At 48.3% G+C, this 26,988-nt stretch overlaps 1 protein-coding gene across 4 annotated transcripts in view; it reads right to left on the bottom strand.

Moving 5' to 3' along the window:
• Positions 1–26,988, bottom strand: part of TBX4 (T-box transcription factor 4) — a 151,836-nt gene that overhangs the window by 73,741 nt on the left and 51,107 nt on the right. The window contains exons 2-4 of one of the 4 annotated variants that reach the window (XM_075904729.2): positions 23,748–23,845; positions 22,701–22,865; positions 8,378–8,462 (exon numbers count right to left, since the gene is read on the bottom strand). In XM_075904729.2, the coding sequence (XP_075760844.2) occupies positions 8,378–8,389 (12 nt within the window). In that variant the 5' untranslated portion in view covers positions 8,390–8,462; positions 22,701–22,865; positions 23,748–23,845. Of the gene's footprint in view, positions 1–2,943; positions 3,169–3,384; positions 3,487–8,377; positions 8,463–18,397; positions 18,429–22,700; positions 22,866–23,747; positions 23,846–26,988 lie in introns of those variants that run through there. The other 3 variants (XM_075904730.2, XM_075904736.2, XM_075904731.2) reach the window with 3 other exon arrangements.

Genomic DNA, 26,988 nt, shown 5'->3' with positions numbered 1-26,988 from the left:
GCCCTAGCGTTGAGCAGGGCACAGAAGCTTGCCAATGGCTACATTTTCGTTTCAGATAGGGGCTTAGTCCTGGCATCCCACGTGCGAGGGGGAACCACGGGTGGGGAGGAGGGGAGCCCAGGAGAAGCCTGCTTTGGCTGGCTGGAGACCTCTTTGGGTTTCTTTTCATCTCCTTGCTCGCCCGAGAGGGTTAGGAATCGATCCAATTTGGGATTAAAGGGTCAATCTGAAAATGACAGCGGTTGAGGGAGCCCTGTGATTTACTGCAGTGGCTGGCAAACTCACAAAATCCATCTCCTCTCTTCCCCCGTTGCAATAAAATGCTGCTTTCTGCTACTCACAAGCCCGAGCGCAGGTTCAGGCGTCATATTTACATCTCCACAATAGGCCTGGACAGGTTGTAACGGGGAACAGTCGGGGGAGGAGGGGGAGTTGCCATCAAAGTTTATCATCTTTTCGTGGGGGCGACACGGGGAAACCAGACTGGCCAACCTGCCCACCGAGATCGCTTTGATTTTAAAAGAGGCCAATGAACCCACCGCATACATTCAAGGGCACAAAGGTTAATGCCAATTTTTTTTTTAATTGTACTATGGTTTGGGCTTCAAGCCTGAACAATGGCCGGGTTCTTTGGGCCGGGGCCTAACACAAAAGGAGCTATTCAGCTGGTGCCAGGGGCTGAGAAATCCATATTTTGGAAAGTCTGTGGAATGTCATCGGCGGGAAAGGGGGGGGGGGATTTCGCTCCACTGCCAGTGTTGGCAACTTCACCGACTCTGGGGTGCCGGGCCACGCTGGGTTTCACCCTAGCGCCACCCAGCAACCCTCAGCCATGCGCCTGACAGCTTTTGCTACCATGCTGTCCCGGGCCAAGCCCTGTCGTCGCTGATTTCTCCCGGGACAACCCGACCGGAGGAGGAGGACGGGGGTATTAATAGAGCGAGTGACCCTGGGTTCCTCGCAACACAGGGTATGTCTGTTTTTCTCCCCCTCTCCTTCGAAATAATTTCAATCGCCATCTCAGGAGGCCTTGCTTGGACTTTCCAATCACTGCAGCACTCGGTTTTTATTCCCCAAAACTCAGCTACAAACCCTGCTCCGTACCGCGCGGCTCCTGCTCCCCCGCCTCCAAATTACAATACGGAGCACTGAGCTCTGAGCTGATCCTGAGATTCGGAGTAATTCCGGAGCAGGAATCTTGTGTTAAAATCAAGGTGGGCTCTGCCTACCACCCGCTAGCCCAGCAAACCCCCCGTTATATTCCCCCAACAGAGCCAGACTTTGCCTGGGTGAGTCAAACGTCTGAAGTCTGGGGACTGAAGGGGGGAGTAAAACTTAATTTTTAAAACCCTAACATGCTGATGATTTTGCATCCACATTTCTGTTTCCCGCCCACTCGCCAGAATTTCTTACCACTCATTCCGGTTATTTAATTATTATGCTTTAACACAACAAAGACCAAAGTTTTGCATGTGCCCCACAGAAGGAAACACTTAAAAGGTGAATTTCTTTCTCTCCTCTCAAGCGCAGTCGAGTACGAAAAATCGCGTTCTAATTCCATCAACCTAGCAGGGTAATGTAGGGGGAACCGAACCCGAAGAGAAAACGCAACTAGGGGAGCGCTAAACCGAATTACACCCCCATCTGTCTTCCGCCCCCTGCTCTGCATTCTCACCAGAGTTCCTAAAAGAGAATCGATCGTTTAAAAGGTAAAAATGCCTAAATGCAAGCCACATATTCTTGTCTTAGAAGGGAATGTGTGTGGTAGCGGGGAGAGTGGGTAGAGAGAAGGTAAAATGGGGGGGGGGGGGATACCGATGTAGGTAAATAACCCAACAGCTGGAGAGGAGCGATTGTTTATTTTTAAAGAAAAATACCTCCTCACCTTTATATTAGTGAGGGGATGTATTGCAATTTCAGAAGGGGGAGAAAAATATTTCAGGCTTTATGGCAGCTGGATTATAACACACTCGGTTTAAAGCATTTTCTAACGCGTTGTTTTTGGCTGAAAGCGCAGGCTACGGATTAATCAAGAATTCGAATTAAAACAGATCGGGCAAATTCCAGCCATCCGATTGAATTGCCCTGCGGGATGGTTAATTACCAAAAAAAAAAAAAAAAATTAAGAGGAGTGTTCGTTGGCCACTTCTTAATTTTTTGATTTTGATGTCAGCTAGCACCTCACGAAATTTGCCCTCCTCAAAAAAAAAAAAAAAAAAAAAAACCCACAACAAACAAAAAACAAACAAACAAAAACCCCTGGAAAATTTAGCTCCTCATTTTCCATTACAATTAAATCGAACGGAGAAGATAAGAGTTTAGAAGATTAAACTACTATAAAGTTATAAATGACCGTTTGGTTTTTAAATAGCGGAGGTTTACGGTTTGATTAAAATTAATCCGTCTTCCGGGTTTGTAAAAAAAACAAACAAAACTAAACCCATTTATAAATTGAACAGAATACATAGAAAGTGCAATAAGACGTGTGAATCCGGCTAAATATGCGTAATAGGAACCTGTATCAACACACAAAAAGTCATGCTGTTTATATGACCATATAGACAATGTATACGCTTGTGTATATTATAACTATATATGCACAAGCATATATATATATAGAATCTGTTTGTGTCTGTCTATATATAACATACATACAACCCCACGTCAGATCCTATTGTACCCAACTCTGAAATCAAATACTAGTATTGTAGGTACATACAGAAGACACATAACAGGGATATAAATTCGTATTAAATTCTCAACAAAACCGACGCACTTATCATGCCCAATGTAAAGACATCCGATTTCATGCTGTTCACATTACATTATTTGGTTAAAATAACCACATACACCTCCTCGCCCTTTCTGTTCTTCGATAATAAAGTAAATCGCTGCAGTATTCAAAAACAAAACAAAACAAAAAACCAACAAGAATGTTCTTACCAGTCGCGTTTGCTTGTCCTAGCCGGACTCCAAGTTTTCCCCTTTTTTCCTCCCCCCTCCCCAAAAAAATCTTAATTTGCAAAATGGACTGTATTCCCGAGCACCCAGGGTTTTAAAAAGACACTGTCATAAAACTTCTGCTACTTTATGGGGCAAGATTTTTATCAGGGTTTTCTTGAAAGTGAATTTAAACCCAAACTCACTCCCACCGTCACGTGATGCAGAAATTGGGAACAGGAGCAGAATAAAAACTAAACTGAGGTCAATCTCTTAATGAACCATTTTCCCACTCCTAAAAAAAAAAAAAAAGGCCCGGGTAGGCCAATGTGATGTTAACCAAGGACTAAGAAGAGGCTTTCCCGTGTCTGGGACGAATTCCCGGAAGACAATGCAGCAAACCAATGGGAATGGACGCTAGGTAGATCTTTTCTGCTTTATTACCTGCTAATATCAGCGAGCGAGGGAGAGATGCAGACACGAGCTAGGGGTTTGGGAGCGAGCAGGTGACAGGTTTGCCGCTCCGGCGAAGGGGTCGTAGCATATTTGGTTGCAGCAATCAAACAACAACCCCCCCCCCCCCGTCACCTCCATCCCTGATGCAGAGCAAAGCACGTGGGCTGCTGTTTGTAATTGACACACTAGCTTGCCGGCCCCACAATCGACCTGGCTCAATAGAGCAAGTTGCTGATAGTGGGGGAAGAAGGAAGAGCACAGATGTCAGATTAAGGTGTGTGACCCCCCCTCCCCCGGCGTTGTTGCGCCGTTGGTTAGTGAATGAAGGATTTTTATTTGCAGAGGAATACGGGGGGGGGGGGGCGGAAGGAGGGAGCGTGTTTGGGGGTTTTACCCCTCGCGATCAGCGAACAAAGGCCGAATTCAACCCCCTACGAGCGGGGAGCGGAATGTTTGCTCCGGGGAGCTGTCCCGGGTATTGGGGAGGGGGGGGGGGAGAGATGAGACGTTGGTTCAGACATTGGGTTTGGGCTGGGCCGAGACGCATTTGCCCTGAGTTATTTTGGGTGCGCGGGCGCGTGACTTGGGTGGCTTGGTGGGGTTTGCGTCGGCTCCGCGCACCCCCAGCCTCCAGCAAGCGCTAGGCTCCCATTCCAGAAGGGGCCAAGCCGGCCGATCCCGCTCGCTCCGTTCGCTGGCCCTTCTTTTGGCGTGGCCCGGCGGGTTGCGTTTACACACACACCGCGCACGTGCGCGAGCCGTTGTGGCTTGTCGCAGAGGGATAGGCAACAACCGAGGGCGGATTGTGTTGCCTTTCGGCAGGTTGGTTTGTCTCCTTCTACTGTTGTAGGAAGAACAGGCCGGGTTCGAGTTAAGGGCCGGACACGTGCCACGTCCTTTATGGGCCAAACCGTTTCCAAACCGGATCCAAGCAGACTGCGGCCGAGGGAAGGCAATAACCCGGGCCAGACCCCTGGATTTGGGCGGACAAGTCCTGGGATCAAGGAGGGCAAAACCCCAAGTCCTCCTGCCCCCCTTTGCTTTCCCCACGAAGGGAGAATTCTCCAACTTCCACTTGTACTTTGTCCCCTCTTCAGCGTTCAAACCTCCGGGGCTGAGTTTAGCAGCGTTTCCCGGGGACCAGAGCCAACAGGCCGGAGGCTGGAGACGCGGACTCACCCTCTCGGGGAATCGCCTGTTTCTTTTCCTTTTTCAAATCAAAGGCCCCACCCAAGTTGGGGACCTTTTTGTGACAGCGCCGGAGCGACACACATGGCCCGCGGGACTTGTTTGGGCGCCCTCTGGACCTGGCCTGAAACGCGTTTTTGGAAGGATCCGAATCAAAGCAGAGGACGTGGGGCGGGGGGAAACAGCCAAGCGGCCGGTCCCACCCGGGGCTAAGAAAGGGGAAGCAACGAACTTTGGCCTTCGGCTGCTGCGAGGCACCCAAAGGAACCGGCCCTGCCATTTCTATTTTTTAAAATCCCGCGCAGAGTTTGCGGTTCCCAGCCCATCCTCGCAGCCAGTCGGGCGGGGGGGCGGAAGGGGAGAGAGGAGGCGGCCAGCAGCGACTTTTTGCCTGCCCTTTATCTTCCAGTTTCATTCATTAGCCATGTGGCTAATTGGGGTGTGTGTATGGGGGAGGGGTTACTTAAATCCGAACAGGGCGCATTTTCCTTCCCGTTCCTCTCCTTCCCTACGTGCATGTGAGGGCGGATGCCTCTTTGCAAACCGAATTATCGCCGATCGAGAGCAGTACCCGCCGGTTCACAGGGCTCTGACTAATCCAGATTGATTTAGCCGGCGGTTTCTTTTTCTCGGGGAAGCCCTGGTTTGTGATTGTATCTTCCCGAGTCCGCTTAAAACCGACATTAAAACTGCTGCTGGGGGTCGGGTGGAGTGGGGTGGGAAATTGTTATCATGTACGGAAACACCATCATTGACATTAGGACACCCCCAGAGCTGGGAGCCTTTCAGGGCGGTTACAGAAGAGACGAAACTCTGCAAAGTCAGCCTGTTTTTGAACTGTGCGTCATATAATTCGTTGTGAATTTCTTTTAGGGTGTGAGCGGGGCCCCTCTCAGGCAGCGAGAAGATATACAATCATCGCGGAGCAATTAACATCATTTAGCATTAGGCAGCAATGGCCGTGCCTCTGAACTCGGCTGTACAGTGATTTTGTACGGTATAAATCTTGGCTTTACAATAAATCTGAGCTTGCTCCTTGGACCACGTGTGAGGGGGGGGGGGAGTTTCTCAGAACCTGAAGGAAACTTTTAACAGACACGGACGGATGGAACACAGCGACCAAGAGACTCGCCCTTGCTTTACAGGGGGAAAAGTCTGGCTAAGCAAAGATGCTCTGGCATTTTCATATTGATCCTCCAACGGCCGCTCGGTCTGATTATAATAAAACAAAATCATAATTTAGAAAAATGGAGAGACATTCCTAGCTTATTTCATGCTAGTTGATTTATTATTGCACGTTGGGCTTTTATTTCTAAGCGCTTATTTATTATCTTATTTTATTTTTCTAGTAATCGATGCTTACAAAATTTCTTCCTCTGGATGCCAGCTTCCTAGAATTCATTCCTCCTTTGCTCGAGGCTTCGGCAGGAGCAGACGGGTTTTAAGCCGTTAAAATACTAGCCTGAGGTCTTTTTGTAAAGTATTTTTAAAAAATGAAGCCATGTATGCTATGTAAACACCGAAAGTGAGAGCGTACAACAACTGTCAGCCCTCACCACTTTGAACTTTCTCCTGATTTCTAGGGAAGTTTTTGGAAAACCAGCTAAAAAATTTGTTTGAGAGGCTAGCCACAGACATAGTGTCTCAGAGGTATCGATTCCTGGTTGGTCAGTAATACCCTCTCCAAAACAAAATAACACCGCCCGCCCCCCCATTTTCTAAAGATCGGTGGAAGCGAAAAGATCATAATAGATCCTTAATTTTAGCGTCCCCTTTGATCTTGTTTACACCCGCTCCGGCGTAAGTCCAGTTAAGGAGACTGGGTTCGAGGATTGGGCTCCGAATCGTTGGAACGGTCAACACAACATTTAAAGAGAAATTGGCTTGTGCCGCCGAAAGCCACAGGAAAGCCGATTGTCCCCATTGTCATTGAACTCTGCCACGTACGTGATTTCATGCGTGACTCCAAAGAGATGACGGGTTTTTTAAAAAAAAGCCCCGTGGCCGTCCTAGCCGGGGTATTAATGAACTTCCCCGGGAGGGAGGGGGTATTTTGGGGCGTAAAGAAGCCAGCTTGGGGTTCAGGGACACGTCTGGTCTGGGCAGAAAGGCTCCGCGTTTCTTAAAGGGCTGCAGGCATCTTTCAAACGCGTTTTCAGACCATTTTGGAAAAGTGACTCGGGCTGCGACCCTGGAGCCACCACGAATTTCACCCGAGGCGGAGTTGTGGAAAGTTTCACATTCGCCCCGACGTGCCAAGGCAGGTAACCGCGCACTGCGAGTTCGCTTCCAAAACGCCCAGCTGCGCACTGTTCACAGCCCCTCTCGCTCAGGGTGCGCAAAAAGCGCACAGCGCGCCCTGTTGCGGCGCAGGGGGCATGAGCTGGTCTGGGTGCAATTGTCCAGCCGCTGGAAAACGGTGGGAAGCTGCTTTTGTTCCTTTCCAAAGCAGGCTGCTCCTTTGGAAAGCCAGGTTCAGGACTCGTGAGCAAGACGCGATGGTTTTAAAACAAACTAACCCCCAGCAAATATCCCCCCTCCCCAACCCTCCGGGTCTGAAGTGTCAGCAGAAAACCTCTGTCTGTTTTCAGAAGGCTGCCGTAATTTATTCTGAAACACCCTGGCTTTTCATCGCTCGTAAGATCAAGTGTTAGATACACAAAGCGAGCGGCGAATCGTTCATTGCTCATCACCACGGAGTGCAAGGAGCACGGAAGGTGGCGGAGAAGTCATTCTTCCAGGGACAGACATTCAAAATCACTCATCAAGGTGCCAGGTCTTATTCATCTTTGGCCCTAAACCCTGGTGAGGAATAAAAATGTAACGTGGCCCTTCTTTAATAGTCACATTTACACTTCGTCTTTGGGAATGGAAAAAATAAATAAATAGGATCAAGTCTGCCAGTTACCTGCTGTGATGTTTTAATGATTTTCAAGATGTGGCATTTAGCATCTGCAGGGTGTGACACAGTTTCCTGTGCTTGCTTGTCCTCCCCCCCAAGAAATCCTATAAAAATCCCCTCCGGGTTATGGAAATCCAAAGCACTAAGTACAACTGAAATTCATGCCTAAAAGTCTCCCTGGTTTCTAAAGTTCTCCCCACTCCAGAAGTGAGCCACACACTGGATCAAATCCTGCCCTGGCTAAAGTCAAAGGCAAAACTCCCATTGTTCCTAGAGTTTTTAAAGGCAGAACGGCCCACTACTCATACAGTCTGATTTCCTACAAACCACACCGCAGAGAGCATCACTGGGGTAGTGGAAGGTACACACAGGGGTAAACAGAATTGATGCAGTTATCCTGTCTGGAATATGGTTAGTTTAGCCACTTCTCTCCCCTCCCCCAATTTTGTTTGAATTAGAGCAAATCTTTTAGAAAACTTCCAATCTGAATTTTAAAATTGTCCAAGGGCGTATTCACCCACAACCATGAGACACCCTGCAAGGCCAGGATTTGGTCCATTGTACAAAATAATCGTAATGAGCATTTTTGGGTAAAATCCCACTGTTTGCATTTGCACTTGTCGCCTCTCACCTCACACCCCTTTTACATTGGTGTAACTCCACAGACTCCAGTTAGTTCTGATTGACACCATGTCAGTGAAACGAGGAGCAGGGATTTTTGTGTGGCCTATATAATCCCAACTGGAATCAGCGGACCATAGCCTTTGCTGGAGTACCACCATTCTCCTTTATGCAATAGGCATTACACAAGTTGAACTTGAGTGTCCAATCATGGACATTAATAACAAACTTTGTAACATGTTTATTTATACCCTACATGGGCTTCCATACCTCATTGTGCATAACCAGGGCATATTTCTTTACGCTTCCATTCCTCGGCTAGTTTAGCCAGCAGTAGGCACCAGACATTTCCAGGCTAAAATGAAAAAGAAAACACACACACACAAAAGCAAAAGAAATGACAAATTTGAGAGCATAGATAACTAATATACAATAAACCGCTCTCTTTAATTTCTAGTGTGCAGTCATATATATATATATATATATATATATATATATATATATATATATATACACACACACACACACACACACACACATACACATACACATACAGATACACACACAAAATATACACCCTACGGCTGTGGTCCTGGACTTATGTGAGCAACTTTAAGCACAATGGAACTATGTCAAACCTATGTCAAAGTTTCTAGAGTGAGCAAATCTTTGCAGGATCGGAGCCTTTTTTTGTGCAGAGCTACTAAGAGAATATTTCTCTGCATAATTTAGAGTGATCATTATATACTGACATTTTATTCCATGCAACAACTGCAGCTTTGCAACACTGTGCACAATAACAGGATTATCAAATTCACAAGGATGTTTCTGATTGCTATTGTATCATTTTGAGAATGTTTTAGAACCTGAGGCATATATTTTAAATGTGCACGCTTTTCAGGTAAAATTATTCAGCTCTAAATTTGTGTATGTTAATTTTTGTAGCTACACAAATATTTCCCATGAAAATATGCATGAACATTCACAGGTCTAGAGAGTAAAAGAGGAATGCACGGTTCTGCAAATAAGGATAATGATTTACATCAGAATTCATTTTAATTTTTTAAATTAACAATCGTTTCCCCATACCACTCTGAGTTATATTTTGATTGTCACTGAATTTTTAATTTTAATCACAGGCGAGAAAACAGTTACATTAAATATTATGAGTACATTGGGTACTTTCAAAATGAAAGAGCCAATTGAGAATTTTGAAACAATTATTCAGGAAGGAAAAACCTAGGGGGTCATTACATTGCTAAATGTCAAATTTAGGCAGTCCTTTACTAAAAATATATAATCCTTCTTGTTAGCCATAGAGCTGATTCAATAAAATACACCCCAGAAAAATCTTGTAATCTGCCTGATATTTCCAATTACATTTTTACTCTCCAAATAAACTGAAAACTATTGTTTACTGGGATGTCAAACTGGAGAGAGACATCCATTTGTACATAGACAAACACAGGGACTATCTTTTCGTAGCTATAACCACATCTCTAGGCATGTGATGAATTTTCCTGCGACTTATCCACAAACATACTAACAACCACAGTTTGGAAATGAAATCAAAACGATGGTGCTCTCTAGCACATCACACCAGATCCTGACATTGCTGCAGCTCATGTTCACAATCTTCTGCTGCTGCTACGGCTTAAGGCAGGTCAACGGGTCAGCCATTATAATTCTCTCTCCACTGGGCAGAGGAGTAATTGTGGATTGAGGCTGGCTGTAGGTTCAAGCGTTGTAGAGTTAGCAGTTCCTGAATGGAGCAGCCCTTCGGGGTTATACAGCCAATGCAGGGACTTCCGGAGTCATTAAGAAGAAAAAGCTTGATGCTCAGAAATTTGGTTGCTGCACCTGGGGGGAAGGAGAATAGATGGAGCAAATCACTCAGCTCCAGCCTGGTGGAGTGTCTGATAGAGGCCATCATGTGACAGGCGGAAGACTCAGAAAACCTCTAGGTTAAGCGGCTCTCAGGTGTGTGCCTGATGAGAAGACACAGGAGTTGCTTCCAAGGCGCTCCTCAACATTTATCACTTTTGCACTGGTCTTTTGGGACACCCAGTCCACACACCCAATGTTGACATCTCTCAGACTGGGCCTCCCACACACCACGTCCCCAATGCTGAATCGCACAAACCGAGCCCTTCAAGGGTAGTAACTCAACTGCCTTAACAAGACATAGGAGAGGCAACAGCCTCCATCACAGAACAGAATGAGACGCCTCATTGGCCGTATTTCCCAGACTTTTAATCGTTTTTGTTGTCCAGAGAAGAGCAACAAATCTGATGAAAGGTGCAGAGAACATGAGGGATGACTGAAAGAATCGGGTGTGTTTAGTCTGGACAAGAGAAGACTAAGAATGGACCCGATAACAGTGTCAAGTACCTAAAAGGGTGTTACAAGAAGGAAGGAGAGAAATTATTTTCCTTAACCTCTGAGGATAGGACAAGAAGCAATGGGCTTATACTGCAGCAAGGTAGGTTTAGGTTGGACATTAGGAAAACATTCCTAACCATCAGGGTGGTTCAGCACTGGAATAAATTGCCTAGGGAGGTTGTGGACGCTCCATCATTGGAGTTTTTTAAGAGCAGGTTGGACGAACAACTCTCAGGGATGGTCTTGGTGGGTTCCTTCCAGTTCTACGACTCTGTGACTCTAACCCGGGTGCTGTCTGCTCAGTTCAAGAAGTCTGCTGAGAGCATTGGAGAAACAGAGCTAAGGTTATTCTAAGCTACACTGCTTGGAAGAAGACGCCCATTTGACCGCATGGAAAGCTTAATACTGTTGCACCACAACGAGGGGCAAACGGTGCAAGATAAAAGGACGAGGGCAGCCGTTTATAACCTCAGTGAAGTAGTTATGTTATAGTAGCACCTGAGGCTTGGGCCCAGTTGTGCTAGGCACTGTACATACACAGAGTAAGATACAGTCCCTGCCCTGAAGAACATATGATCTGACCATCCTGGATCAGATCAAAGGTCCATCTAGCCCAGTATCCTGCCTTCTGACAGTGGCCAATGCCAGGTGCCCCAGAGGGAGAGAACAGGGAATCATCACGGCATGGCTCTCCTGTCACCCATTCCTGTCACCCCACTCCTGCCCATCCTGGCTGATACATACTGGTGGACCTAACCTCCATGAATTTATCTAGTTGTTTTTTTAACCCTGTTTGAACACAAGGGCAGGCTATAGGCTGGGAGAGGGAAACACAGTCACAGTTTGGTGAAGTGACTCGCCCAAGGGCACACGGCACATCAGTGGCGGAGGGAAGAACAGCCCCATAGTGAGTCCCAGTCCTGTGTCTTATTTTATTGAACTAGATTGTCTCAGTCACACCTGCCCAGTCCAAGGGGAGTCGCACTGGGCGTAATCCAGGTCAGAATTCAGCCCTGAATTTCAAGCCAATAGCCTAAATGTAACGCTCTGACCAAAGGCGAAAGCCAGGCTGGCTCTACAGTCTCAGTTTTATGGTAATAAAACATAGCATTAAAGGTTCCCAGCCTTGTCCAGTGTCTCCAGGACCGAGATGTCTGCATGTTCCACCTTCCCAAAGACAGATTGGAGGGGCTCACTCCATCCTAGTGAGCAGCAGCACATGGAAAAGCAGAGAACAACATTGTCCTTTTTCCTACTGTATTCCTGTCCCCTGTTTGCCAGCATTAGGATAGATTTTTCACCTCATTTTCTGGGAGGGTAAGATAAGAGTGGAGGGAGGAGAGCCCATAAATAATTGGGAAGCATCATCCAGGAACACTGGATTTAAAACAGATGAGGCCCAGAATGCACATGTAATATCATAAAGAGAAAAGCCCTGTCCCAGCGCTAGCTAACACCCACAAAATCTCCAGCCACAAAATACACACTTGATATCAACAAGACATGAGAACTTTCATATCATATGTCTCCACTATGGGGTGAACTGATGCTGTGGCGATCAATCCACCAGGGGGTCAATTTAGTGGGTCTAGTGAAGACTCACTAAATCGCACACCAATCACTGTCCTGTCCACTCCAGTACTGCACCAGGACGAGAGGCATAAGGGGAGTCAACAGGGGGGTTTCTTCTGTCCACTCTGCACTGTGTGGACCCTGAAGTAAGTAGATTAAGCTATGGTGACTTGAGTTATGCTACTATTATGACTCAGATTGCATAGCTTAGATTGACTTGTCTCATGCCCATAGTGCTGGTCTTACAGACTCCAGGAAAATCTAAAAATAATTTGATTTTGAAAGGAAGGTGGGACGAGAGAGGAATAGGTGTAATTGTGTAATGAAAACTGTGTCGCTTCATGTTTCATTACACAATCAGGTTGCTGATGTCTGACATGTCTTCCTGGTCTTGAGAATAGAGAGGGATGTACAAAGGCTCTTCCAGACACCAAGAGCTATAGCAGAGTAGGTCCTCACAGCACGAGCGGCCAGCTATGGGGGTGGGACAGAGAAAAGGTCAGAGGTTGATGAATGGGAAGAACAGGCAGAGAAACAGAAATCTCTAGTGAGGCTTAAAAACAAGAAGGGCAATTTTAGAAAGGTCCTGGAAATGACTCAAGAGCCAAAAGAGCCAGTTGAAGATGGGGTGATAATGTCGTTGTGTTTCTTTACCCCTCTGCTACAGCAGGAAGGCGGTCTTGGCTCACACAGGGGCCATTGGAAGGGATACAGAGATGGATGAGGCACTCGATAAGATGTGCAGAGATAAAGGCCTGGAGGACAATGCCCTCACCCAAACCACCCGACCAGCAATGTCTTCTGAAATTAAAGATGGTCAAACTAAAATTCCCTGCAGGCTGCTCGGTCAAGCCATTGACACACGTCACAGTCGATACGGTGTTGATACTCCACACATCGGGACGAAAGCGTGTGCCACTGTATTTCTTGGATGTGCTTCCCAATGACGACAAGCTTCCTTCTCTTTCATCTGCTACCTCCTTGAGTCCCAGTCCCATTCGGTCCAGGACTCCCTGTGGATACTCACAGGCAGGAGTCGACACTCCCAGTTGTATCACACGCTGTGACAACAAGGCTGTTCCTGGTTCCCCCTCTGCAGGGTGTCCGGACAAAGCAAAAAAAACAAAAAAACAAAAGCCAAGTACAAATCAGACGAGGTGCAACTCCGTCCCAATGCAAGCAGTTTTCACCGGCGGGACCACTGAAATGTGAGTCCAAAAGGAATCCAACCTGGTTCTCGAGCCTTATCAGAGCTGAACGAAGACTGACTCCATTGCAGTGTTGGACTTGTATTTATTTATTTATTTATTTTTCTAGAACTGGAAGGGACATCAAGAGGTCATCGAATCCAATCCCCAGCCCTCACGGCAGGTCCTAGCACCATCTAGACCATCCCCGATGGATGTCTATCTAACCTGCTCTTAAATATCTCCAGAGATGGAGATTCTACAACCTCCCTAGACAACTTATTCCAGTGTTTAACCACCCTGAAGTTTTTCCTAAGGTCCAACTTAAACCTCCCTTGCTGCAATTTAAGCCCATTGCTTCTTGTCCTATCCTTGGAGGTCAAGGAGAACCAAAAACACCTTTTGGATGCCGAAAACCACCATCATGTCCCCTCCTAGTCTTCTCTTTTCTAAAACTAAACAAGTCCAATTCTTTCAGTCTTCCCTCATAGCTCATGTTCTCTAGACTTTTAATCAATTTTGTTGCTCTTCTCTGGACCTTCTTCGATTTCTCCACATCTTTCTTGAAATGTGATGCCCAGAATTGGGCACAATACTCCAACTGAAGCCTAACCAGCACAGAGTAGAAAGGTTCCAGCTCTTTCGCCTTATTAATGCCCACCGCTTCCTGTCCTGTACCAGTGAAATCAACGGTAATTAAAATTCCTATTGATTTCAGTGGTGCAGGGCCATGTCTGGAAAGAAGAGCTATTTGCTATCCTGAATGTGTTCCTCCCCACTCAGAGCTGTTGCAGAGCAGAAATGAGAGAGTGATTGTTAATTTCAGGGACCCAGTGTATGATGGATTGTCTCTTTTAGGAAAGGTGAGATGCAGGCATTACCCCTCCAAATTCTTCTTTTACGTCAGTGCTTATCAAAGGGTAGAATCAGACCCACAGGTTGGGGATTTTCTTGTAGCCATAGAGAGCTGTTTTAGGGCAAGATTCAAAACTCCCTGTAAGGATCAGGAGGGGTAGGAATGGGAAAAGCAGAGGAGGGGGACTGAGGTAAGTGCTGGAACGGGGGGGTTCTTCTCTCACACCTGCACTTCATTTTAATGAGGGGAGAAAAGGTGGAGGAGATAAATGCAAGAGGAAAGAGAGCCAGAGATTCCAGTTCAGAAGCAAAAAGAAGCTCACTGCACCCTGAAGGGAATGGTTATCGCACAGCTGTTTCGATAAACCATCAGCTACCACCGGGTCTTTTCTGCCTGGGACTGGAAACCAAACCAACTCTGTTAGAAGAGAACAGGTTACCCAGAGGCCAATGGAGTACAAGGGCACCTTTATTGCCGATACTCGTTCCGTCTCGGACCCCTCAGCTTTGGGAATCAAGCAAGCAACAAATGAATCCCAAGTTCACCTTTTTATCTCAGTTAGTACGTAAATACACTTATCGATTGCAGCACTCTTTGAGCCTTAATTTAGTAATGCGAATACCCAGCTAACGCATAGTCATAGCCATGCGATGCATATCGTTACACTCACCCCTGCTTACAGCTTTTTAGTTGATGTAAGCAGTTCTCACATCACAAACTTGCTCAAATAAGCCACTTACAAGGGGGAAAAGAGGGGTGACACTGAAGGTGCATCTACACTGCACCCATAGGTCGAACTAAGATACACAATTTCAGCTACGCAAATTGCGGATCAAATTTTGATCTAATTTCAAAATAGCTTGTTTCAAAATTTGGTGCTGTCCACGCAGGGCCAAATTTTGAAATAAAGAAGTATTCCAACAAGTCCCTTAACCCTTGTGGAACAAGGGTTACAAGGGCACCGGAATAGCGTGGACATTTTTAAAGGTGCAGAATAGCTATTTCGGGATATTTCTGGTATCCTGAAATAGAGCCGCTGTCTTGAAGTAGCTTAAATGTCTATTTCATAGTGAAGGGAATGGGTACGCGGGGAGGAAGATTGCATTAACACAGAGCATTCTTTAAAAGTTACATCTGTGATTACAGTTACGTGTGTATCTATCCCAATGAAGCATGAAAGGAGGAAAGCATGTCTATAAATCAATAGGAACAGCACCTGCCCATGCTAAATATGAGTCAACAGTGTGATGCTGTTGCAAAAAAAGCAAACATGATTCTGGGATGCATTAACAGGAGTGTTGTGAGCAAGACACGCAAAGTCATTCTTCTGCTCTACTCTGCACTGGTTAGGCCTCAGTTGGAGTATTGTGTCCAGTTCTGGGCATCGCATTTCAAGAAAGAAGTGGAGAAATTGGAGAGGGTGCAGAGAAGAGCAAGAATGATTAAAGGTCTAGAGAACAGGAGCTATGAAGGAAGGCTGAAAGAACTGGGTTTGTTTAGTTTAGAAAAGAGAAGATTGAGGGGGGACATGATAGCGGTTTTCAGGTATCTAAAAGGATGTCATAAGGAGGAGGGAGAAAACTTGTTCATTTTGGCCTCTGAGGATAGATCAAGAAGCAATGGGCTTAAACTGCAGCAAGGGAGGTTTAGGTTGGACATTAGGAAAAAGTTCCTAACTGTCAGGGTGGTTAAACACTGGAATAAATTGCCTAGGGAGGTTGTGGAATCTCTATCTCTGGAGATATTTAAAAGTAGGTGAGATAAATGTCTATCAGGGATGGTCTAGACAGTACTTGGTCCTGCCATGAGGGCAGGGGACTGGACTCAATGACCTCTTGAGGTCTCTTCCAGTCCTAGTGGTCTATGATTCTATGCTGTACCTCCATCACCATGGTTGCAGCTACCCAGAGCCCTTATTTAACCCTTACACACCCAACCAACTCCACAATGAGGAAGTAGAAGGATGGCGATGAGAGCGCCTTGCTAGCTGTTCTGTGCAACCAATGACACTTCTCCGGATGCCAACCAACAGGGGGATGTTTGGGGATGAGCAAAAGTGACTCAGCCCCTGGTGCATGGGGTACCCATGGGCAAGTCAGTTCACCACTCAGAGCTTTGGTTTCCCCTCTGTGAAATGGAACTAAAGTTCACTGATCCAGTATCTTTCACACATGGTTATCACCATCCCTCTATTTAGCACTGTGCAAATTGTTGACACTTTCTTCCTGGGAACAAAGGTCCTGATTTTTCTATCCCCGCCTCCACAAACTCCAGGTGAAATCTATGGGATACTGCAGCTTTAGGCCCTTCCATGGGAGAAACGCCAAAGCTTTGCTGCAGTGGGCTCAGATCTGACTAACTATGGTGTGTTCACTTGATACGTATTACTGCAGGGCTATCATCAAGCCTGGGAAACTAAGTAAGTGCTGCGTTGGCATGTTGGCAACAAATCAAACAAAATGACATTAATTAGGGCACATTAGGAATAGGAAATTAAATTAAAGAAATATTGTGTCTACGGAGCCTTCCTTGGGCATTTTCAAAAGGGTCTGCGTTTACAGGGTCGAGAGAGAAACGAGGTGGCTGGAGCAGAGGAGAGACTTGTGGGAAGTTGAAAGAATCCGAGCTTTAAACTGCTTTAGGTTACACGCTCAGGGGCCTGCTCGTTTCTCAGACGTTCTTTTAATTGCAGGAGAATTTCAGTGCGCACGGAAGGCAAGGGCTTAATGGGAGGGTCTGGCACCAGGCAGAGTTTGGGGCTAACACTATAATTTTCATTGACAGTTTTGCTGGTACATCCCAGTCCCGCTTTGATACCCTGCCCTCCTTTTCCACTCCCAGGAAAGTCTCCAGCCTGCACCCATATTGTGAGAATTTTGTGACAGAACAGAAATCTTTGTCCCTTCCCCCCAAATTTATCGTCAGGGTAGCTCAGCCCCTCAGAGGCCTCACTGCACTTATCCTCACAACACTCTCCTATGAGGGAGCACACAGCCTCAAGCCCATTTTACAGACAGGGGACTCAGTGCCTTCCCCAAGGTCATGCGGGAAAGCCATCACAGAGCAGGAATCAAAACGATGACACTCCAAGTCCCTATTAAGGGACCGTGTTTCCTTTTATTGAGCCCAGGTGTAGGCTCACGGTGCCCAAAGCTCAAACAAATAAATGTGTTTACTCGATTACACTGTCTTGTGCTCACCACAGTTGGCAAAAAGCAACCGCACAGAGGTGCCGCTGCTCCCAGCCAGCTCCAGAAAGTGAGAACAAGTGTTTGTGAGGAATCCTTGGGTTCCCAACCCCCACCTTGGGCCACTAGTTCGGGAAACGTCTGATCACCTTTCTCTGTGGAGGCTGCAGAAAGAAAGATTCTGGTCCTCTGTGGGGACAAGCCTTTTTCAACCACCATCAACCTTGTGAGCATGAGAGCAGATTGGTGTTATGGGAACCATAGGAACATAAGAACGGCCATCTTGGGTCAGACCAAAGGTCCATCTAGCCCAGGGTCCTCTCTGCCAACAGTGGCCAACACCAGATGCCCCAGAGGGAGTGAACAGAACAGAAAATCATCACGTGATCCCTTTCCTGTCACCCATTCCCAGCCTCTGACAAACACCATCCCTACCCTACCCTACCCATCCTGGCTAATAAGTGTTGATGGACCTAACCTCCATGACCATCCAAACAATGAAGCTAAGCAAGTCAGACCAGAGATATGTTTGGCCTTTAACCGAATGCCATAGAGAACATTTGGAGAAATACGTTCTGCAGGGAGAATTCTGTGTCTCAGAAACACGGGTCCCCCCCAGTCACAGACCCCGAGCCATCCTGAGGCTAGGCCACTTGGTACGGGGCTGAAAAAGGGAGGGCGGTCTGGTGCAGAACAAGAGCTGCGTGTTCTTGGACTGGCCTGATTTTCAAACGCAGCCTGGGGCAGTCACATGCAGTGGCAACGTTACCGATCTACTCTGATTTGGGGGCTAGCCAGGGACTGGCTTGGCCCTCAAGGCTGCTGTGACCGACAAGCCAGCAGCAAGCAAAGGTCAGTAGGGGCCACACGTCCCTTGGTCGCACCCTCAATAGTGGGGACCATGAAGAGGAGTGACACAGATCCCTTACTACGACGCTGCACCCTTTGCATAAGAGAGACCAGACGTACTTTGCTTGCTTCCAGGAGTGACGCAAAGCAATTGGCACAATGCAAGGGGCAGGGGGCGGGGGAAAGGGGGAGCAAGATCTGGCCCCCTGCTCTCTTACAGTCACATAAAGCCCAAATCACAGTACAAGCTACATACCCTGGTCTGGCTTCCTCCACCACGGCTGGGCAGCCCCCCTCTGGGCCGGAATGCGGCCCGTCTTTAACACTGCATGGCGACACACGTGGATTGGCTGGGAGCGCGAGCCAACCGCAGGCCGGCAGAAAGCAGGTCCCACCCCCGCATGCCTGGGGCGGCGGCGTTCTCTCCCCGGCGCGGCGACGGAACACCAGGGGATCTTTCATGAATCAAAGGGTCACGGTCAGTACCCAAGACGTTGTCCCCTCCCCCGCACCTCAAAACCTTGCATACGGTGTAAACCCTGCACGTTCCTCACAGGAAACTGCTAGGACACAGATCTTCCGGCCTGCCAGTAAAGGTCTTTGTAAGAGCAAAGCCAAACCCGTAAGGAAAGTAAATCCCAACCATTCCAAACCAGTAAGGAAGGTCCATTCCAAACGAGTCGTTAGGCTGAGAGCTTTCTGTCTGGCGTGGCTCCACTCCCCAACTTCTCTCGTTTATCTGTCTGGTTCTGCCTGGTTCTTTGATTGTTTCTGTCTCCTGTATAATTCATTTTGCTGGGTGTAAGCCAACGAAGGTGGTGGGATATAATTGGTGAGATAATCATGTTAGGATCGGTTGGTTTAATTTCAGTAGAATGATTGATTAACAGATACCTAAAAATATTACTATATATATTAAGGACAAACAGGAAGTGAGTGAGGAAAAAACAAGAATAAAAACAAGGGAACAGGGAGGAAGAAAGGAAAGAGAATTGGATTCCTGTTTGCTGGAAGCGACCCCCAATACGCATCACTTTATTTGCATCTCCAGACTTCGAGTCTTGCTGTTCTCTGCTTTCCCGAGAAGGCCCAGGGAAGTGGGGGAGCGAAGGGGTAAGCCCTCTCACAAAAACAGCGCCACGAAAGAGAGGGAAGCCGCCTGCCCTGCTCCTCGGAGGCAGGGGCGAATGTGTCTTGCTTGTTGATGGGGTTGCTATGGTGCCCAGCGTGGAGGCCTAGCAAAGCGAACGCTTGGGTAATGAGCTTATGGAGAGATAAAATGGGAAACAGGCCTACCCTGAGCGGCCGCGCTCGGCCCCGCTCGGTAAACGCTCTTTTTTTGAAACCAAGAGTCATAAATTGTGTGCTAGAGCCAGGCACGCCTCTCCCTCGGCTAACTGCACATTTCCCGTTAGCTCGAGTGGCCCGCAGATGAGTTATGAGAGTTAGGCACTGGAACAGAGAGGTTTACTCAGTTGCAACTACATGAAGAAAGGCTGTTCTCTCCCCCTCCGCCCTCTGCAAATGCTGCAGAAAGCTTTCACCACCCAGGTGCTTTTCTCTCCTCTTTTTTGTCCACTCCTGATTGCCTCGTCTCAGTAGCCTTGTCTGCAGTTGTTACGGGGCTTGCTCTGTTTATCATTGTGGCGTGTACCGCAGAACTCACCTTGACAAGCATAGCTGGAGGGCCATTTGCTCGCGTGGGCTTCTCTTGTCTCCGCCCCAGCCCCTTTCTGTATTTCCAACGAGAGGTCGGCCATGGCGTTCCACTGCATGTCGATTTACCTACGGCGAGCAGGCAGATGGCTTGCTGACAGCTTCAGGAACACCTTGTAGCAGTTGTGGTGGTTCTTTAGATCCGGGGCTTCCCATTTCATTTCACACATCATGATTTCTAACCCTCAGGTGCCTTCTCGGGGCGGCTTCTGACCTCAGTTCCAGCCATGTGCATTATTCAGCTGGCCTGAGAGCAGCCTATGGTCTAGTCTAGGGTCTGACCACTGGAGTGACACCGATTCCCCTCTGTGGGCTGGGCAAAGTCATTTGACCTACGAGTCTCAATTTCTCCATCTGCAAAAGAGAATTACTACTTCTCATCTCCTCTTCCTCCCAACAGAGAGGATGTATGGACTCAGGAGTTCCCCCTTTAAAACACCTGAAAGATGTCAAGAGCAAGAAAGGCACATTTTAGATGGTGGTGTTAGTAATTTTTTACTCTATTTAGCTGAATTTATATGTATACAAAAATTAGACATCCATTATTCAGCTAATGCAACATACGCACACACTCCTGTACGTAGACACGTGCGCTAGCCTCTACTGCATGGAACAGAGCTGCTCAGCTGTGTGTCATAGGACCTATACTCTTACTTGCTAAAAGGGATTCTCCTTCGGTTCACCTTGGGATTTAGAGCAAGAAGCAGCCAGTTCTTTTCCTTCTCTCATATTGTGTCTGTGGACGTGCAACCTCCGCAACAGTCAGGAAGTTCACCCTCAAGACCGGGTCACATCAGCTGCCATGAGCCTGACAAAGCCACAAGCAGCAGAGAACTCCTAGGGCCGGCGTAAGCTGTTTAGATGCCGAGGGCCCTGCTGTTCGAGGCCCACTCGCCACCCTTGGCCTCCCCAGCTGCACATTTCCTGTCAGACTCCTGGACCATCCTCCAGCTTTCTAAGCAGAGCACTAGGCTCGTTGGCTCCCTCTTGGATCCAGACATGAAGGGCAAAGGGCTGTGGGACCGAACAGACAAGGGATCCAAAGAGTGAGACGTTCTCCCTCGTCCCCAGCCTTTCGCTGTATTGACGACGTTCCTCACAAGAAAATGGCAAGAGAGCCAGGCCTTGTTAGTCTAGGCCCCATCAGCCTTCCCCACGTGGTTACACCTCTGTTCGGGGAGGGAGGGAGGACTTGAAGACAAAGTCAGGGCCGGCTTTAGGCCGATTCCCCCGAATCAGGCCCCGCGCCTAAGAGGGGGGCCCCGTGCATAAGAGAGCCCTGTTCCTGGGCACGCAGCGCATGCACGCCCCCCCCCCCCCCTGTGAATCGGGCCCTGCACTTCCTAAAGCTGGCCCTGGACAAAGGGTTGCTGCCATGTTCCCAGGCTCAGATATTAACCGGGAATCAAGTGGCCCTGTGGAACATAACTGGATGGAGCCCCCAGCCCCAACTCCAATGGGTAAAGCACAGAAAATGCTCACAGAGGGCACGGTTTCTACCCTGAACGGGGAACCTGCTTACTTGTGTGTATACATCAAACCCTTAATGGTCTTACAACCATATCATCAAGTGCTTCCTGTACATTTTCACTTGCCCTCGCAGAATGCACTGCATTGTTGCTCTGGGGAGTCCAGGCCCCAGGGTGATAAAACAAGGAGTGTGTTTTTCCAATTAAAACACCAAATGTGTTTTCCTGCCAGTATTTAGCTCAGCCCAATGTGCGATCGGTGGCAACCTTTGAACCTAGAAGCAGCCTTGGAGGCAATGCAAAGTAAGTTGTTAATATTCCACACAGTGGAAAACAGAGCCAGATAAACAACTTAATAGCGGAGATTTTCTGTTTACTGTATGAAATCTCCACTGCGAGCGCCCTCTTAAAAGTACGGCCTCTAACAATCAAGCCCAAACTTTTCAATTAGTGACACAGCACGAAGCCTAGTGCTGAGTTTGGAATGCAGGTGTTGGCCAGTTCTCCATTGACCTCAGAGGTGGGATACAGGCGAGTTTACGCGTGAGATGTAGAAAACCCACCCCAACAAAACATGCAGCGTTTGGCACAAGTTCTCCTCAGATGGTCCCCGAGAGACTAAACAAGGATCATCAGGTAAAATTGCCATGGAGCCCCTGTGTAAAGACTTCAAGATCTGAGTCCCAAAGTCCTTAGGCTTAGTCATCCTTAACTCAAATAAAGCCCCTCTCACACATCCTGAAAGTCGGCTGGACAGTCCGAAAAGCGAAGAAAGGGGGAGGCGGCTCATTGACTACAATGGGTGATTTGGTCTATGAAGGTCTGTGAAATATAAGCAGCCCACATTTCACTCCCTGAAATAGATCCCAAGTTGATCCCATCTGGATCCCGTGCTGCTGTCTTGCTCCCAGAGCAGCACTGAAAGGAGCTATCATCACTCACTTTCCGTCTGCTGCTAGATTCCTCCTTCTTTTTATCTGACGGTGCCGCTGAGCACGACTTGAACTAACCGCACACATTGCTTTTTTGCAAACACTTGTTTGGAACTGAATATCACGGTGTCTCATGTAGCTCACCGATGACCCACGCCTGCAAACTTTCATGCACCTGTCAGCTTTCCATCCTGCAGATAGTCCCCGGAAGTGTTCCCTGTAAGCTAAGTGCTTGGATGGTCACCCAGGGGAGATTCAGGTGCCATCCAGCTGATTAGCAGAGAGCCCACAGTTGGCAGCATGTGTTTCTGTTGGTGGTGCACGTCCACACATGCCTTGGTGCATGCAACAAAATTTATTCTGCATATGAACGGGAAAAATTAGAGAGAACAGTGGTCCCAAGTAAGTTGGTGGGACTTGCCACGTGTGTTCAATTACTCACATGTATGACTGCTTGCAGGATTAGGCCTGGGACCGTGAAGAGCTTTCTATGTGGATTCTTCCAAGAATTTTGCCAAGCAATGTGTCCTGAACATCGTTATTATCTCCTAGAAACATTTCCTGTTGATTAAAATGTGACCAACTCTAAGCTTGATAGGAGCAATTTCTGTCAAGAGAAAAAACAAAAAGATGTTTTTTGCATTTTCCCATCTCAAAGGGTGACGTTCACATGCTTGTACCTACTTGCATGTCTGTGGGTTTTCATAACATAGGGACACGCGTGTGGGCTCTCATGTGCACAGGGTACATGCGTGCACATGTCAGAGGTGGACGTGCATGAGAATGTGTTGTATGCAAGCATGCAGAGGATTGCAAGATACACACTGGTACAAGTTTACGCGTTTGTGGGGAACGGGAGAGGGCAAGAAAAAATACAAGAAATCAGTGTTAAAACGAAAAACTAGCCTAGTAACCTAAGTGAGCATGTGGCTGTGGCCTGAGTAATGTATATTGGCCAACAGGTCTTTCCTATTGCCTGATATACTATATTCAGAATAGGAAATGGAACAAGGCTTCAGCTGCTAAGGGCCAGTCTGCCCACAGGTACGCCACGTGGATTAAGAGATACCAATGCAAAGCCATGTAGGGACACTCTTCATTCAATTCAAATGTGGCTTCGACATGGGCGGCTGGTATACTAGGCAGGGGAGGTGCTTCCTTTCCAAACCGCCAGCCTGGCCCCGCCCACACTCCACCCCCAGGACGCCTGCTGTAGGTGTACGGGAGTGGAGGGCTGCTGCCCCCTAGTGTCCACCCTCCTTGCGCTCCGGGGCGGGGAAAGCTGGGGCCTTGCATTGCCCTCCCTCCCCATGCTGAGGGGCGACACGCTGCCTCACCTCCCCGTGGTGTAGGGGCTTCGGCTTGGCTCCCGTAGGGGCAGGGCCTGGGCAGAGAGGGGGTGTTGGGGGCAGGACTGGGAGGGGCTTGTCTCCCCCAGCCCTACCTTCACCCCCGCCCATGGGCTTTGATGCATTTCGGTCTCACTCACCGAGGAACTCGCTCCAGTGTAACCAAAGGCAGCTCCGTTAGTTCAACCAGGGCATCTTGTGTCTTCAGACAAACCTGGACATCCAGGTCCTGATCCCACTGCATTAAATGGGAACATGGTCATTGGAAGGGCCATCCTGAGGGGGGGCCCGGGGTAACCCCCCCCTCCAGTGCCCTAAGGTCTAGGGCCAGGACAACCCCCCTGCCACAGGCCCCACCCCTCCCTCACCACTGCCCCACCCCCACCTGCTTCCCCCTTCCTCCGAGCAACACGGCCAGGGTTATGGGGCCTGGCATGGGATTTCCCCCTTCCCCTCCCGACTCACCACATGGGCAGCAGGAGCTGGAACAGCCCAGCACCCTGCTCCCACCTGCCGTGCCAACCTCCCAACCCTCTGGGCCTCGCTTCTCTGTGGGTAGCAGGATCCAGAGCAGGCTGGGGTCAGGGCACTCTGCTCCCCGCCACTGCTGAGAAGCCAAGCGCAGGCGGCCGGGAGGGCAGTGGGGTAGAGCAGAGCAGGGCCGCTCCGGCGCCTGCATGGTGAGCGTCTTGGGAATGACCCCTGCTGCTGTTGTGGCACCAGGCCCCCACAATCCTCTGGTCCCTCCTGTCCATAGGACAGTTGGGGTGGCCACTGTGGGGTCTCCAAAAGTGCAGGGGCTGGGGTGGCCCCCCAATTCGTCCTGTGGCAGGGACAGCTCTGCTCATTGGACTCAGTAGGGTCAGAACGGGCCCGTTTTCTTACAAACAAGCCGAGTTACAGCCATTGGGATGTGGCCCTTCCTGCGTCTTGTCCCAGCTTTGCCTCTCCCTCCGTTCTTTGACCAAGCACCGGCGCCGAGTCCGATAATGGCCGTGCGCGCGCTTGCTCCCCATCCCACTCCAAGGCCAAAAGGCCGGGAGACGGGCTGTTAACATCAGGAGCCTGGCCTCACTGGTGCGACAACAAAAAGCATCTTTTCTAATGAAAGCAGCATACAAGTAACACTGCAGCGAGACTAGAGAAGGGCTCTGTAGCACCGAGGCTGGGTGAGTCCAAACCCACCCCCAAGACTCAGGAAATTCAGCTGAGCATGGGAAGCCGCGGGCGGTCTGAGAAACATCTTCCCTAGGTTCCTTGCCACACTGTTTCCTCTGCTCTTGGAACAGGCCGCACACTTCTGGGAGTGAGGCCAAAAACCGGTAGCCCTTCCCCTGGACCATTATAGCATCCAACTGGTAAAGGGGGCGTGTGACACAGGAGGAAGGAAGGAAGGAAGGAAGGAAGGAAGGAAGGAAGGAAATAGCCATGGCCGTGCCTGGGAGAGGTGGGAAAATGTCTATGAAGGGGTTTTTGTGAGAGCTCAATCCCCAAGGAATCCAGGTTAGGCGATGCACCGCTAGCCCAGGGAATACCCGCTGTGGCCACATGCGGGGGGAAAGCTGGACTCGCCCCACAGTTCAACTCATTACTGCCCAGCTGGTCTGTGGGTTTGTGTTCGTCCCCAGGGCCCTTTTAAGTCATTTTCCATGATGTCAGAGCTATTCTGTCTCCTCCAAACAGCCGGTGTGGAACTCGGAGAAGACGCCAACGCTGGGGAGATGGTTCCAGAAGACAGGAGTGGTCTGCGCATTTGTTTCCGGCACCATGTGTATCTGGGGCTCGTGAAAGTGAGGGACTAACACAATTGGATCAAGCTAGCCCTGGCTAGAGGCAGGTGCTTCCCCACACAGATCTGGTAACGCACCTCGCTCTGACCTGCAATCCCTCCTGTTATTCCCATTAGGGGCCTCTCCCAGCCGAAGCTGCTAATCCTGAGGCGTGGAGCCAGCTGGTTGTGTGACATGCACAAATATCCCTGCGCAGGGGCTAGCAGAGGGCCACCTGCCTCAGTCCTACATACCTAGAGACTGGATGGAGACCGAGGTTTTGCATCATGAGTCTTTGTGTAGACCAGAGGACAGAAATCAATGTCATTTAACGGGGGACAGGAAAGGCGCCTTCCTATATTAGTTGTGTCCCAGTTCTGACTGGCCGGTGATATTTAGCACTAAGAGGTGCTCGGTGCGCAAATCATTTACTCGTGAAAAAAAGCTACCCGCCTGACAAACTGGCAGAGGGAGGCATTCTATTTATCCACAAAGTACAGCGCAGGAAGCAGTGGCCGTGCCGGATTCCCTTGACAGGCCTCTAGCCTGGCACTCAAGAGCTCAGAAAGCCAGAGTGTGCTTCATTCACCATGGCCCATTCAAACCAGGTGAGACAATTAGAACCATCACAGGAGCTAACCACATAAGGCACGACATCAGGGGCTCATAGTTCTGCATATCCACTGATAGGACATATGCCATCAAGTACCAGAAATGCCCCTCTGCCCTGTATATTGACCAACCTGCACAGTCTCTACGACAAAGGATAAAATGGACATGAATCAGACATCAGAAATAGTAACACACATAAACCTGCAGGGAACATTTTAAGCTGCCTGGTCGCTCAGTCATGGATTTAAAAGTAGCCATTCTTCTTCAAAGGAATTTTACCAGCCAATTACAGAGGGAAAGTGGGGAATTGGTATTCATTTGCAAATGTGACACCATTTCCCTGGGCTTGAACAAAGTAATTAACTGGTTGTCGCATTATAAAGCCAGTATCTCCTGCCTTTAACAACTTCATTTTTACATCAAAAGTTAAGAATGGGACACTTCCAGTCCATTTAATTAGCTTCATTAGTACCAGTCCTACAATTGACAAGTACTTTTTTTTTTTTTTTTTGCTGTTATAAATATCTTGGTTTCTATTATTTCCACTCCAGCTAAGCTGATGAAGTGGGGTTTACCCATGAAAGCTCACAATACTATATATTTTTGTTAGTCTCTAAGAGCACATCTATACAACAAGGCTAAAATCATATTAAGCTACACAACTCAAGCTACGTCAGTTGCGTAGCTTAAGTCGAAATAGCTTAATCTGGCTTTTGGTGCTGACTACACAGCAGGAATTTGAAGGAAGAACACTCTTCCTTCAACTTCCCTTACTCCTCGTGAAATGAGCGTTACAGGAGTCAAAGTAAGAAGTCCTTCAGCTCAACATTATTTTGAAATAAATGCTGGCAGTGTAGATGCGCACTATGTTATTTCGGAATAATGTCAGCTACTTGTTTTCAGCTTCAGCGTGACAGGTTTCAGAGGGGTAAGTCTGTTTCAGCAAAGCCAACAAAGAGTCCAGTGGCACTTTAAAGACTAACAAATTTATTAGAGCATA

This window comes from Pelodiscus sinensis, chromosome 21 (assembly GCF_052426305.1).
Source record: "Pelodiscus sinensis isolate ZL-2025 chromosome 21, ASM5242630v1, whole genome shotgun sequence".
Taxonomy (NCBI): Eukaryota; Metazoa; Chordata; order Testudines; family Trionychidae; genus Pelodiscus; species Pelodiscus sinensis.
This window is presented reverse-complemented; position numbering and strand designations above follow the sequence as displayed.